The 13,475-nt window shown below is 34.2% G+C and overlaps 4 protein-coding genes across 10 annotated transcripts in view; 3 read left to right on the forward strand and 1 right to left on the reverse strand.

The window, feature by feature from the left end:
- The window catches only part of LOC140047266 (protein odr-4 homolog), a 38,347-nt gene extending 32,384 nt beyond the window's left edge, over positions 1-5,963 (forward strand). For 2 of the 3 annotated variants that reach the window (XM_072092176.1, XM_072092177.1), the window contains exons 2-11: positions 1,238-1,351; positions 1,901-2,109; positions 2,996-3,167; positions 3,660-3,761; positions 3,918-3,992; positions 4,084-4,200; positions 4,421-4,508; positions 4,663-4,845; positions 5,060-5,167; positions 5,272-5,963. In XM_072092176.1, coding sequence (XP_071948277.1) covers positions 1,262-1,351; positions 1,901-2,109; positions 2,996-3,167; positions 3,660-3,761; positions 3,918-3,992; positions 4,084-4,200; positions 4,421-4,508; positions 4,663-4,845; positions 5,060-5,167; positions 5,272-5,342 — 1,215 coding nt within the window. In that variant the 5' untranslated portion in view covers positions 1,238-1,261 and the 3' untranslated portion in view covers positions 5,343-5,963. Of the gene's footprint in view, positions 1-120; positions 296-1,237; positions 1,352-1,900; positions 2,110-2,995; positions 3,168-3,659; positions 3,762-3,917; positions 3,993-4,083; positions 4,201-4,420; positions 4,509-4,662; positions 4,846-5,059; positions 5,168-5,271 lie in introns of those variants that run through there. The other variant, XM_072092175.1, reaches the window with a different exon arrangement.
- LOC140047269 (uncharacterized) overlaps positions 5,886-13,475 on the reverse strand; it is a 91,953-nt gene continuing 84,363 nt past the window's right edge. Inside the window, exons 1-5 of one of the 4 annotated variants that reach the window (XM_072092181.1) lie at positions 9,121-9,254; positions 8,442-8,672; positions 8,114-8,211; positions 7,289-7,495; positions 5,886-6,995 (exon numbers count right to left, since the gene is read on the reverse strand). In XM_072092181.1, the coding sequence (XP_071948282.1) occupies positions 6,883-6,995; positions 7,289-7,495; positions 8,114-8,211; positions 8,442-8,650 (627 nt within the window). In that variant the 5' untranslated portion in view covers positions 8,651-8,672; positions 9,121-9,254 and the 3' untranslated portion in view covers positions 5,886-6,882. Of the gene's footprint in view, positions 6,996-7,288; positions 7,496-8,113; positions 8,212-8,441; positions 8,673-9,120; positions 9,255-13,475 lie in introns of those variants that run through there. The other 3 variants (XM_072092180.1, XM_072092184.1, XM_072092183.1) reach the window with 3 other exon arrangements.
- Positions 9,493-11,276, forward strand: LOC140047270 (large ribosomal subunit protein eL28-like). Of its 2 annotated transcripts, none has more exons than XM_072092185.1 (4): positions 9,493-9,532; positions 10,099-10,318; positions 10,793-10,911; positions 11,104-11,276. In XM_072092185.1, exons 2-4 carry the CDS (start codon positions 10,111-10,113, stop codon positions 11,194-11,196), a joined length of 420 nt encoding a protein of 139 aa, XP_071948286.1. In that variant the 5' UTR covers positions 9,493-9,532; positions 10,099-10,110; the 3' UTR covers positions 11,197-11,276. The 2 variants fall into 2 exon arrangements, with proteins under 2 accessions (XP_071948286.1, XP_071948287.1); XM_072092186.1 differs by having other exon boundaries at positions 9,508-9,536.
- The window catches only part of LOC140047264 (ATP-binding cassette sub-family A member 2-like), a 45,222-nt gene continuing 43,657 nt past the window's right edge, over positions 11,911-13,475 (forward strand). Inside the window, exons 1-2 of the mRNA XM_072092172.1 lie at positions 11,911-12,074; positions 12,996-13,088. Of these exons, the coding sequence (XP_071948273.1) occupies positions 13,023-13,088 (66 nt within the window). The 5' untranslated portion in view covers positions 11,911-12,074; positions 12,996-13,022. The remainder of the gene's footprint in view (positions 12,075-12,995; positions 13,089-13,475) is intronic.

The raw sequence follows: 13,475 nt of genomic DNA on the forward strand, positions 1-13,475 counted from the left end.
ATCCAACAAAAATTGACTAAAGACGAAAAATTTTTTGTTTTGACTACAGAAATGTCAGTCTGCGCCGTTTGTGTTTCATTTTTTACATTGAGCCACAATTCATTCTTGTGTGCACGGGGAAAACACGGTGAAATAATACGTGTCGAAGTGAAACAGATTGTCAGATATTTTACTGAAAAAAGTCACAGATTTCGTTATTGAAATAAAATCTTTAGAAATGGGGCGAACAATTTATGCCACAGATCAAATAAAAAACATAATAGAATCTAATCGTGAAGATCCTCGTTCACTTAACGTAGGTTTAATTGTAGGCCAAATGGTACGTATAAATAAGCATGCGAATTCTATCCAACTTGGTCGTTCCTCCTCTAAACGGAGTCATTTCGGCCGCCAGTTATGAACGACCGGTCATACTAATCTACGCCCGGTAGGTCTGTGTGTTATAAACTGATTAAGTACGTACATGTATTAACATGCTCTACTAGGCCAAGTGGTAAATTTTATTTAATATATAGTTTTCTTTCCAGAAACCAGTTAAAGTCAGTTAAAATATTGGGCGCTAGTTCCGTTTCGCACCTGTCATTTATTTCAACTCAAAATTTGTTTAGTAACTTTATCGTAAGTACCACACCTTAGAATTAGGCCTCAAAAATACTTTTACGAAGAAGATCACACAAAAAGTATTGAACATGGCGTATGCGAAATTCACGAACAGATGTGCGAGAAACACGTCATCAATTTAAAGGATTTATTTGTTACTTTTTGTGTGATCTCCTTCGTAAAAGTATTTTTGAGGCCTAATTCTAAGGTGTGGTACTCACGATAAAGTTACTAAACAAATTTTGAGTCGAAATAAATGACAGGTGCGAAACGGAACTAGCGCCAAATATTGTTATATACTTTGATTTTCATTCGTCACATATTCTAGACTCACAATAATGTGTTAAAAAAATCCACATCATTTTCAGTTTCAGAATAAATCTAATCAGTATTTTGACAGTTTTTCACATAAAAAATGTATCAAATGTGCAATATCATTTATTTTAACATTAAATATTATGTTAGCATGTACATAAAACCATATACCAGGCGATATTTGGTCCTGTTGTAAGTCCTAGTTGACTATTGTTCTTTACCGCACACACAATTTACGCAATAATATTTGTTATCTTGTACTGCTCACTAATTTTATAGGTAGAAAAAAACCATTAATTGCACCTTCTTTTTTATAATATAGAATGATTTTGGGAAGGATTTTGCCATGATGTTAGTTCCCACACCAAGTCCAGATGGAGGTGATAGTAACACGGAAGTTATTGATGACCAGTGGCTTGCTCAACATTCTATACAGGTCATACATGAGAACCCCTTTTAACACTACAGGCAAATTTAGGAGTAGCGCTTCTCCTATGCCTGGCCCCAACTCCCCCCGTTATGGCTTTGGCTTCCCTATTTCCCCCTTCCCCTACAGTAGCTTCACCTCTGCCTGGCTTCCCCTATGCCCGGCTTCTCCTTCCCCTATGCCTGGCTCCTCCTTCCACTATGCCTGGCTCCTCCTTCCCCTATGCCTAGCTCCTCCTTCCCCTATGCCTGCCCCCACCCCCTCCTTCCTCGCCTGGCTCCCCTCTCTCTTTGACAGCTAAAATGAATTATGAACTACTTTTTGATGTCTATTTTTTAACAGACTATTATTAATATTGTGGGGTGGGATGTCCCCTGTACAGGGATTGGCTGTGTATTAAGACATATACTCTAATTCCCCTTGAGAATAGGGTCCCCTGAATAGGGATGTTCCAAGAGAAGTATTTTAGTAATGTTCATTAGCATCCATTCACATTAATAAAAAAAAGAATATAATTTTTTATGCAATATTCTAAATAATAATTGTTTATTTTATTAGGTGTCACGAATGATGCTAGGTGGAATGAAGGTGATTGGTGTGTTTGTCATATGTACAACCTCTGAGCTTCTTAAGAAGATACAACCAAAGCTACGTCAGGCTGTGTTTGCTATACACAAACACATGAAGCGAAAGCAGATAATAGAGTTAGAAGACAGAGTCACTGATAGGATTTTGCTACAGGTCTCGAGTGTAGGCCAAACCAAATCGTATCCTTTATCCAACAAGCAGTTTGTTACCATATTTGGGTATATCACTACCATATTTGGGCACATCAAACTAGTTTGATAGTGTAGACAGAGCTTTTAATACTGTATCATCAAACATCCAGTATATTATACTGTATGATGGTATAGAGCCCTGCATAAAAAATATTTAAACTCCTGGATGTGAAACTGAATCTTATTTTTTTTATTTGGCCTATGCAAGAAGAATCTACCTATATCATGATGATGGTTTAATACTAACTCTTCCAAATTTTAAAACCAAAGAACTTTTCCAATCTGATTTTGGGCCATCTGAAAATAATGTCAGCAAATTCACAGTTTTACTACTACTATTAATATACCAGTGGCCATATTCACCAATCACACTTAAGTCCCTTAACTCAATAAATATTTAAGTATTCCCTTAAATTGTATTCACTTAGATAGGAGATTTTAATTTAAGTGTAAGTATTTCCCTTAGCCTAAACTTTGAACTTTGAACTTTGAACTTTATTGTATCTCTTTTAAATCAGAGGCACAGTCTCAATGAGATGTGCAACAAGTTTACAGTGAAAAATAATACATACACACTTAAATATAAATACAAAACAAGAAATTAGACATAAGAACAAAATAACAAAAAAAAAAAAAAAAAAATTTAAGAAAACTGAGACAGATTAAATACTAAGAAAATGAATAAATTAAGTTTGAGAAGGAATTGTATTATATATATCATTTCGTGTGTTCCAAGCCATGGTCAGAAAAATTTTACAATGTTTGTCGAAAATAATACTTGCTAATTCGTATACATCATGGGTCAATTGATTTGGTGTAATTTTAAATTCATTATGGATTTCAAGATCATCGAAGACTTAACCAATGTTTCTAGCATTACTTGTAGAAGCATTGATGTAGCTGATCCAAATAGCACATTGAAGCACGCTGACTGGAAGTATCAAAGCTCCATCAGTTGTAATATTGCAACTACTCAGCTTCAGGTGGACTTAACAATACCGCTCACTGTACAAACGGGAAAGTCTGCCTTACGCAGAGACCTTAATGTAAGTAAGGTTGCAGATTCTGATGGGGAATTCAAGATTCAATATTTTTACATAAAATTATTATAATTGATATATTTTTCATCCAGAACTTAGAAACACAATAAAACACAAAAACGAATTAGCATTTTTTTTCTGAAAACGTAATTTTCTTTGTTCATGTCATGTCATTAACAAAACTTAGTGGCAGTGGCGTAACGAATATTAGCACTCACTGGCTAAACCCAGACAAGAGCATGAGCAGGGCACTAATGCAACTACACAGGGTTGAAGGGCCCCTTAGGAGTTCTAAACCAGGGGCCTTTTCCCCTGCGTTACATCACTGCTTAGTGGAATTTAATATCTAATTGGGTAGCCATATTAACTTGACTAGTACCTATTTATAGTCCTGATTTAATGGATGAAATTCTCATTAAAGATCTCTAATAAAAATCATTGTCATTATATTAATCATGATTAGACTTACAGTATGTTTTTATTATTCACCTTTTTTAGAATGGTCTAGTCCCATTTTTAAATTCAGTCAAGCAGGCAATGGCAACAATAGATCAACAAATAAAATCGGGAGAAGAATTATTTGAATCGCGTTCATCCAAGGTAATATTATTTTGATCTAATTTAACTTTCATGGTATGAGCAGTTAATAAATCAATCTCAATCAACTCACCAAATTTATCCCAATTCTAATTTTGTAACATGAACCGAATTGTGATGAACAGCAAAGGCATTTTATTTATTGTATTTGCATTTCAGCCAAAGTCTGGAAAGAAGGCAGCTGTTACAATCCCTGCAGTGCACACTCATACACTAGAATTGTTCGCTAAAAAGGTATGTTTTACCATAGTAAAGTATACAGTTTATTTTTAAAAGCAGAAGTGAGAACATGCTAAAGCACCATTTCCTCTACTTTCTTTCATAGGTGTGTGACAATTATGAAGTTACAAAATCTAATTGTGTAGCCAGTTTACGTTTATCGGGGTGTATAGAATGTCGTGCGTACCTCAACAGTAAAGCCACTGTAGATGACGCCATTCAGGTACAGGTTACTTAAAATCTAAATTAATATTATAAACAAAGCAAACACAATTTGAAGCACACTTAAGCTCTATCTGCACTATCAAACTTTATGTGACAAAACAATGTGATGTGCCTATATATATAAGTTAAATTTTTGTAATATTTTTAATTTCACTATTGTAAGGATTACTCAGTGTTATTAATTAGAGAAAATTTGAACTTTGACCCTTGACATATAGGCGTTGAAGGAGGATGCAATTAGAAGTATGCAGGCACGATGTGATCTTTTAGTTGATGAACTTGCACAGGACCAAGATGATGCTGAGGGTAATTGTAATTTATCATCATGAATATTTTTAGGTTTTGTATCCAGTGTGAATGGGCTACTACCCAGTGGTCAAGGGAGGCATTTATTTAAAGCGGGGCATTTATTTGATATCCTTAGCTGAATGATATTTCAATATTTTTGTTTATTTTTCAGGTTTTAATAGAATTACTATACTACCTACAAGGGTGTTTTCTTCTATGCCTGATGTATCAATTGATGTCTGTGACTACATGTTCCCTGATGAATCGGCTATGGACTGTATAGAAAGATTTTCCGAGATTCTTGGGGTAGCAGTAACTGAAGACATGTTAGACATGGAGTCTGAACCTCTACCAGGTTAGTACAGTGAGGCTTAGGCTCTTTGTTTAGCACTCCTATGTGGCCCTCAAATGCTGGGTATTGTAGTGGGCTGTTCATGCTGTGTGTTTAGCCAGTGAGTGCTCATAGCCGTTACGCCACTGGGTTAGTAATTTTGTTTTGAATCCTAATTTAATGGCACTATATAACAATTATAGTTGGGAATTATATTAGGTCACGTTTTTTTGTGCAGATACTGACAGTCTAAAGCAAGAAGCTGACCCCAGTGCCAAAGAAGTGCCAACAGAAATGAGTGATAGTACACCTGAGGCTAGCCCATCTAAAAGAGGACAATATATAGGTAGTCAATTATTTCTTAATAATATGGTTGCACATTTACATTAGCTGGTATAAAACTTTTAAAAAAAATATTGACATTTTCTTATACAATTTATTTTATTGCAGCTGCTGCAGTCAGCATGTCAGGGGCTTTGATTGCAGCATTAATGTCATATCTAACACTATCCAATGATTGAATATGAAATGCAATGGATCTGTCAGAGAGTGTCACAGGACAGGATACCATAAATGTGGCTTCCAGTGGTTAATGATATACATAACACATGTAGAATACGCCTCAGTGGTTACAAGATATTCACACAAGAGATGCAACATGTGTTGGAGGATGCCATCTCAACAGATTTGATCATTCTTGCAGAGATAACTAAAGAATTCTATATATTGCTGATGTGCCTATACTGTATGTACACGATGATGTGTCATATCACTACCATATTTAGGAACGTCAAACGAGTTTGATAGTCTAGACAAGGCTTTAGAGTTCCCCTATTTGCTATTATATGTACACCAAGATGTATATAGAAAAATGCAGAAAAGCATTTATCTTTGTATGCCTCTCTAACTCACTACACAGTATGATATTGCTTATTGCATTTATTTTTCCTTTGTAACTCCTGTACCGTTTGGCAATTTACTCGATATAAATTTGTACTGTGCATTTATTATCACAAAATAAATAACACTTATTTTTCTATAAAAATATCTTTATTATCAAGCGTTTTAGTGGAAGAGTTTTAAATACAATATGTATATGAAGGATTAAAGATTAATATATTGAATATAATATCTATAAATAATAAAATGAAAACTAAATAAACACACAGACTTCTATTGTTATAAATGTATTAAGTACAGGATATGATCAATGCCACAAATTGACTCAAGTAGACTGGAAGAAAATAATTATGTTTGTACCTTCAATTCCTGAAAATAGAAATATGTATCTTAACATTTGGATGCCCCTTGATTGTCATGGATCATGTCAACGTGCTGCGTTTTTCAAAGACATTTTACTGGCAAGCAAACGTGTATTTTATAACTACAATACTGCAAAGTAGCGTTGCGTTCGGGAGCGAAGCAATTGGTCAGGTTTGTGCAAGACATTTGACCAATTATGGATGGTCTTTTATGGATTCCATTTCCACTTTGAACCTACATAAAAATTCTGTTTTTGTCATACCAACTATATAGGAAACATGCCTGGTCTTAATTGTATAACTACTGCATGTTATTGGTTGGCAATACATCTGACTAATAATGCATGTCTTTTCATAATTGTGCTCAACTACTCTTTTTTCTTTACAGAATTATACTTAAGCAGGTTTCCTACTCATCTGTTCCATATAAAGTAATATTATTATTCTACATACGTAAGGCCTACATATAGACCCTGAAACATATTATTTTAAAGATGGTGTTCTTCTGACGCACGTATTAACCACTGTGTTAAGATCAGTGAAACTCGCATGTTTTATACACAGTATTACTATCTTCTAAAGCCTACATATAGACCCCGAGACATATTATTTTAAAGAGGGTGTTCCTCTGATGCACGTATTAACCACTACTGTGTTAAGATATGTGAATTCACTCTATTCATTGTCATTATGTCCTGTGCAAATGCATCAGACCACTATCCTTCGTTCCATCAGAAGAAATTTGACACATTTCAGGTTTAAAGTAGCTAAAAACATCCTCAAACACAGCATTACTCTGTCAACTTGAAGTGTTCAAGAGAGCCTTGTACGCCATGTCTACCTTCTCCTTAAGAAGCTGCGGACAGGTTAGCAAAACCTTTAAACTTTCGACATTCATTTCCAACAGCATTCCTGTAAAACATAAATAATGAAACTACACAAGCAAGAAATAAAAGAGAAAGAAATTTCACTCATGCATGCTTGTTCATCTTACTAGTTTTTCATTTGACCAAAAACTGGATCAGAAAAAAAAAAATATTTACCTGAAAAAATGTAATTTAAACAAAAAAATACTGTCAGACAATGAGTTTTTGGTTAAAATTAATTGTTTAAATCCTATTAAAAGTCTGATTTTATTAATCTTAATTAATTTTCGTGTTTTTGGGGGACAATACATCTTTAAGAAAAAAAAGATCATAACAAACCTGTTATCTTGGCAGCTAAATCTGGATATATTTCAACTACTTTATCAAACAACTCCTCCCCAATCTCATCCTTTCCTCTATCTGTCACCTGTGATCTGTTTTCATTATTGTCTAGACACGCCTTGGCTTTACTTATGGCAACGTCAAGGTCTTTATTGGACAACAGCAATTTTTCAATCACATCACAATCCAATTCTAGCAGCATACCTGAAAATGAGCAATTTATATAATAATAAAAGTTTACAGACGGGTACCTGGTAGGCTAAAAAACAACTATGTTGATTCAGTGGCTTAACGACTGTGAGTGCTCACTGACTAAACCCAGGGGCCCCCAAAGCTTATGGGGGACCTGTGCAGTGCCCAGGGGAAAAAAAAGGAAAAATAATATGTCAACAATGGCTAAAAACACCCAAGGCCTCCAGCGTTGGAGGGCCACTTAGGGTTCCTAAACCAGGAGCTTCAGTCAGGGATGTGCTGATTGCTAGTTATTATTAAAGCCATTAAAATTATTTATGTTTGTTTTGCTTTACCACGGACGAAATATAAGGAGGGTTATTTAATTATCAATGTTGTTCTAAACAATAGAAAAACTGTGTATCCGGAACTACCCTTTAAGTTTAATGTATATAGTGTATATATATAAATCCAAAGGCAAATTACTGAAAAAATGACAATGCTGTGGGTATCAGTGGCTGGATCTCAATGGAGATACAAAAATAAAAGCGAAAAGCTAAATCAAAACGAGAAGTAAAACAGCCAGAAAAGTTAGAAGAGCTTTTGGGCAACACTAGCCCTTCATCAGTGCAACAGTATATAACAGTTTACCAGTAATTTTTGCACAATTATCTTGTTCTTGGTCTTCTACCCGTTGATAGAGTTTCTCTGCGAGTTCCTCATTATCAAAACTTTTATAATCAGAACGTCTACAGATAAATAAAAAAGAATTGATTTATTTTTTTACAACCAACAGTGAAACATCATTTAAAAAAAAAATAAAAACGTATCAATATTTTATAAAAAATAGAGTAGAATGCCTCATTTGGGACACCTTTATTCTGTGGACACTTCTCCATTAACTCAGGAAACACCTAGGCCTAGTAGGGTAAAGGTGCTGGTGCATTTTTGGCATCTTTAATATAGATAGGGGTTCTACCTTTTCAAAGCACCCTGTGCTGCCTTTACTTGAACCTGGAGCAATTTCTTGTCCTGTAGAATTCTTAGTACCTCATTGTTACCCATCTCCAGCAACATCCCCGTCACCTGCGCTGCCTCATCTGCTGTAATATTTAGGCTAACAACTAGCGAATACAGGTGGTCACCAAGGACGTCCTTACGCTCTGGAATTGCACCACACTTCTGCATTCTTATTCAACTTAGTATTTAGCTGTAGAGAGTGTAGTAGTTTGATTAGTAGAGTTGAGGCTGACAATTAATTATTTTCGTTTACATTTTTATCTTCTTTATTCTTTAAATTCTCCTAACTAAACTAAAAGCAAAATAAAAAAAAAAATCTCTTTCTATTTTTAATATAAAATAACTTTTTATACTACATGGTATAATTATTATTTTCAAATAAAATAAAATGTAAGCCGCATCTTTTTATATTCATCTAGGCCTGGCTAACTATGGGTTCAGACCCAAAACAGCCTGACCCCCGAAAGACTAAAAAGTCCCGCAATCTCGACTCTGTCTGGCCGGCTCTGGGTGGGTGTGGTGGGCTAGCCTACTACTCTAGTAGCTAGACTAGGCCTAGGCCTAGCCTAGCCTAGTGCTAGCCTCTACTTTTTTATACAAGAAATCAAAATCCCGAAATTAATAAATAACACGGATACACTTCAAAAAATCAATAAACAACTTCTACAATTAAGTGACTAAATCGGTCACAGTAAAATCCTTTTATTTATGGTGTTTTGTATAAAAGGTCAAGAACGAATCTATGAACATGGAGGTGGCCATTTTGAAGACTCATCACTTCTCGAGTTCTCGTATAAATCTGAATGAGCAAAAGGTTTGACACATAAATACTTAGTATTCTGAAATATTTGAAATAAGTACAGGGTTGCCTTTAATAATAAAACAAATCAAAAAAAATCTTTTTTACACAACTAGTATAATTTTCTAATATTGTAAAACACTTAATTTAACGCAAAATGTATATAAGAACTACTTTTGTTGTGGATTAATTCATGTTCATGTAGCGCCCTCAATAGACCGAATGTCTTTTTCTCGTGTAATTTGGCGAAAGTAGGTAACGTGTGGTAGATTTCCAATTAAAACGTTAAAATTAAGGAAAAAATAAAGATATATAAACACATTAGTATATATAAAAAGGCTTCAGGATATCTGAGCATTCTTAAATTATAACTTAAATATCATAATATAGATTCTATTGCCATAAACACATAACTAAATGCCAGGCTAGCCGATCATAAAAAAGTTCATTATTCACTGCCGACCAGTCGCCACACAAACCGTGACAGTTTAGTGTCTGCCTATCTGCTAGCCTGGCTACTTTTTTTTCGGATGTGTATAGCCTAGCAAATGTTATGTCATTGTCACTGTGTTGATTGATACAAGGATAAGAGTTCAAAAGCATTAATGAGGCCTAGCTAGAACTACTAACTAAAAATGTAAATTTGTTACGGTTATTATTAATTTTTTATAAAATATTAAAGAATAATACAGGGGTACAGGTACAGTAGAGACTCTACTAGACTATTTTAAGTTCTTCCTACAATATTATGATTGTTTGAATAAAGTTTACAAGAAACATCTGCAATTATTTTCATTTATTGTATTTTTTCTATTAGCAACCATTAAACATGTCTGGGGACCTGCAATGGATGATTGTCCGTAACAATTCTGGAAGTCTTCTAAAAGGACTCAATGGCACCACATTCAGCACAGAGCCAAACAACTTGTTGAACCGAAACTCAAAGAAGTACAATGGTTTCGTCAACAGGAAGACAGTTGGCATTGAGGCTGCTAAAGATGGAAAGGGCGTTGTACTGGTTACAAAGAAGCTTAGAGGTGCTCCATTTTATTCTGTAGTGTTTAATTGGCCTAGCTTGTATGTTTTTGGATCTCTTGGTTACATACCAGTATACCAGATTGACTCCAAAACCAATGGATGTATTGGGCAGTGTATCCGCAGCCAAAATTATTGGTTAATTTTTTTACGATTTATCCGATAATTATCCGATTTGAATGAGATAATTATCGGTTAATTTTTCTCGCGTGGAATTGGTTAAACCCCCTTTCCACAGACAGTTTATCGGTTAATTTTTGGCCTATGATACAAACAATTGGAAATTTTTATATTAATAAAAAATATATAGTTAAAAATTGCATCACATTTTTAAGATATTAATTGCTGTAATAAATGACAATGAAGTTCACTTATGCAAATGGACACATGTTTGCAACAAACATGTCTTCTATGTCACATCACTATATACGTATTCTTTATTTATGTATATTTTGTTTGTTTTATTGCCTCTTCAGTACGCAACAAGCCTTCAAAGTGGTACCGAGAAGTTACATTAAAGAAGGATTCTCGTCGCGCCCTCACAAGTATCAGGCATGAAATTAAAAAGCATGGTTACAGACGAGACCTTAAAATGGTACGTTCATAAAATAATGACTCAATTACCAGGTTCCAAAAGTATTAAAACCATTATTGTGTTGATCCTAATTCTAATTAACTAACACTGTCATAAGATTTTGTATGTTTTTTTGTTTTCCGTACATTGAGAAATTAATAATTTTTCTGTATTATATATTTTAAAACCTCATTTCTCATTTACTATTAACAGGCTGCCCTGAGACGAGCAAGTGCTATTCTCCGCAGTCAACGACCAGTAAGCACCGGCCGAAAGGCAAAGACGCCCCGTGGAGCCAGAAAGTAAAATGTCATATAAATAACAAGATTTGATAAATGGAGTAAAACCATGAGTGGAAAAAAATAAAAAGAAAAACTTTTAATTGATTTGTGTTGTTTATTGTTTTCTATCAAAGGGGTAACATTTGCATAAAATATTATCAGAATTGAGAAGAGAAATATGAAAAGGTGTAAGATTTCAGATTTGGGTGGTTGGAACTATTTGTGAGCGAATATAAGCTGTTTTCAATGATGAACTTTTAAAATTTGGCATCACCTTTTTTTTCAATTCAAATTGTCTATATCTTTGTTCACACACACACTGTACTACTGTGGTTGAGTGTGCATAAAATGGGTTTAAGCTACTTGCACACTTATTCCGTTGCATGAAATGAAAGACTGTGCTATTTTGTTACATAATAAATATAACATTTTAGAGAATTTAATCTATCATCTCTTATCGAAGCTGATAGTTGCATTGGACATACTGTAGTAATAAGCCATTACAATTTAATTTTAACTTCTATCTCTGTAAATTATACCACACATGTTTAAACGCACAATGGGTTAAGCCAATTAACTACAACTTTGATAAAATGTGTAGTTTCAAAAATTGGTTTTACCGTACCTACCCTCTTCGATGAACCGTAATTTGTAAATGTCGCCCTCTTTATTGATTGAACTTTTTGACGATGCTGTTTTTTTCTGCTGACGATTGGATTACACATGATTGAGGAGAAAAACAAAACAATCGACGTGTACTGTGTGCTGCCCAGTGAAAAGAGACAAAAAGTACGTAAATATTAGGCCTGATGTTAGACTGAATAAGTGCAATAATGACGGCCAAATTGATGTTTTAACATGTGCTAATTATTGCAAAGATTGTAGTTAACGAGTGAATAACAGGTTAGTAATTATTTGCTTTATTTTTTCGTTTTTTTTTATGTCAGCTAGGCTAGGCCTAGGCTAGTAGGGCCTAGCTAGGCCTAATGAGTGGTGGTGTTCTAGGCTACCCTCGTGCTGGAAAGATAGGAGACTGGACTATCTTAATAGAAAGTATGCAGTCTGGTAATGAGTTGTGATGTATCACATGCAATCATTGAATCACAAGGGCATTGCTATTTCCTATGTTTTCAGAATTTGTAAAACTTTTTGTCAACATTTTATTTCATTTGAATAAATAAACATCTAGTCTACTGTATGTATGATAAAACAGTGTATTTACTAATACTACCCTTAATTAGCCTTCTAATTATATAATTTAATTAAAAGATTGGACGTATGCCCAGGCCCACAACATACAGTAGGCTCCTACTTAGTTAAAAAATATGAGACAAAATTTTATGAGGGGGACGTGAAAATTTGTTTTTATTTGGACTAATCTTAAGTAATAAATGTAGAAAAGTTCAATCGTATAATATTTCGTTTTAAATAGAAAATATCATTTAGACAAAAATCATTGATTGTGAATAGTTGTTTTGAAAGTTTCATCTACCTGTCACAAAGGATTACAGTACCTCAGCCTGGGGAATGACTCACACACCAGGTTGTTTGTTCGAGGTCAGAGGTAGTTTTTTTACAACTCAATGTGCGATAAACAACGACCAGACTACATGTCATGCTCCTAACCGTTCATTTTGCACATGCATGGATATTGGAATGTGTTTTGCCCCGTACCTTGATTTACCCAGGTTTTATGGTTTCTAGGTCCAAGCGGCAACCAATGACACATCGATTGACCTGACCTAGGTCGGTCGTCGCAAATGTAATGCTCCCACATCTATGAAACCATGATGATACATTGATATTTATATTTTTTTTTTGCAGAGTGTTATTTGAGGTAAATTTGGAGCCATGGGTTTTTTGCATCAACTCCGACTACTACTATGGAAGAATTTTGTATTGAAGAAGAGAAGTCCAGTAAGTTGTTAATAATACAATAGTTCAGTTTAGTAAAGCATAAACAATGGTCTTCCTTCTTCGATTATTAAGATATTTCCTCTTAATTTAAACCAATTAATGTATTCTGATGAGCACATCATCATCATCATTTCATCAGTGAAAATAATGATGGATATTATAGAATATATTAATATATATTTTTTTGTTACTTTTGTAATATAGTCACCCCAATACCAGAGAGTTAACACTACAGCCTAATTAACATACTTATCTTTAATCAGGCAACACCTATTGTTGTGTCTCAATGGTGTTTTGATAAATTTGCAATCTACTGTACTATATTGTAATTTAATAATTTAAATATTACAAACATAATGGTTAATTACTGTAGAGTTATTATGGTAC

This window comes from Antedon mediterranea, chromosome 4 (assembly GCF_964355755.1).
Source record: "Antedon mediterranea chromosome 4, ecAntMedi1.1, whole genome shotgun sequence".
Classification (NCBI taxonomy): Eukaryota; Metazoa; Echinodermata; class Crinoidea; order Comatulida; family Antedonidae; genus Antedon; species Antedon mediterranea.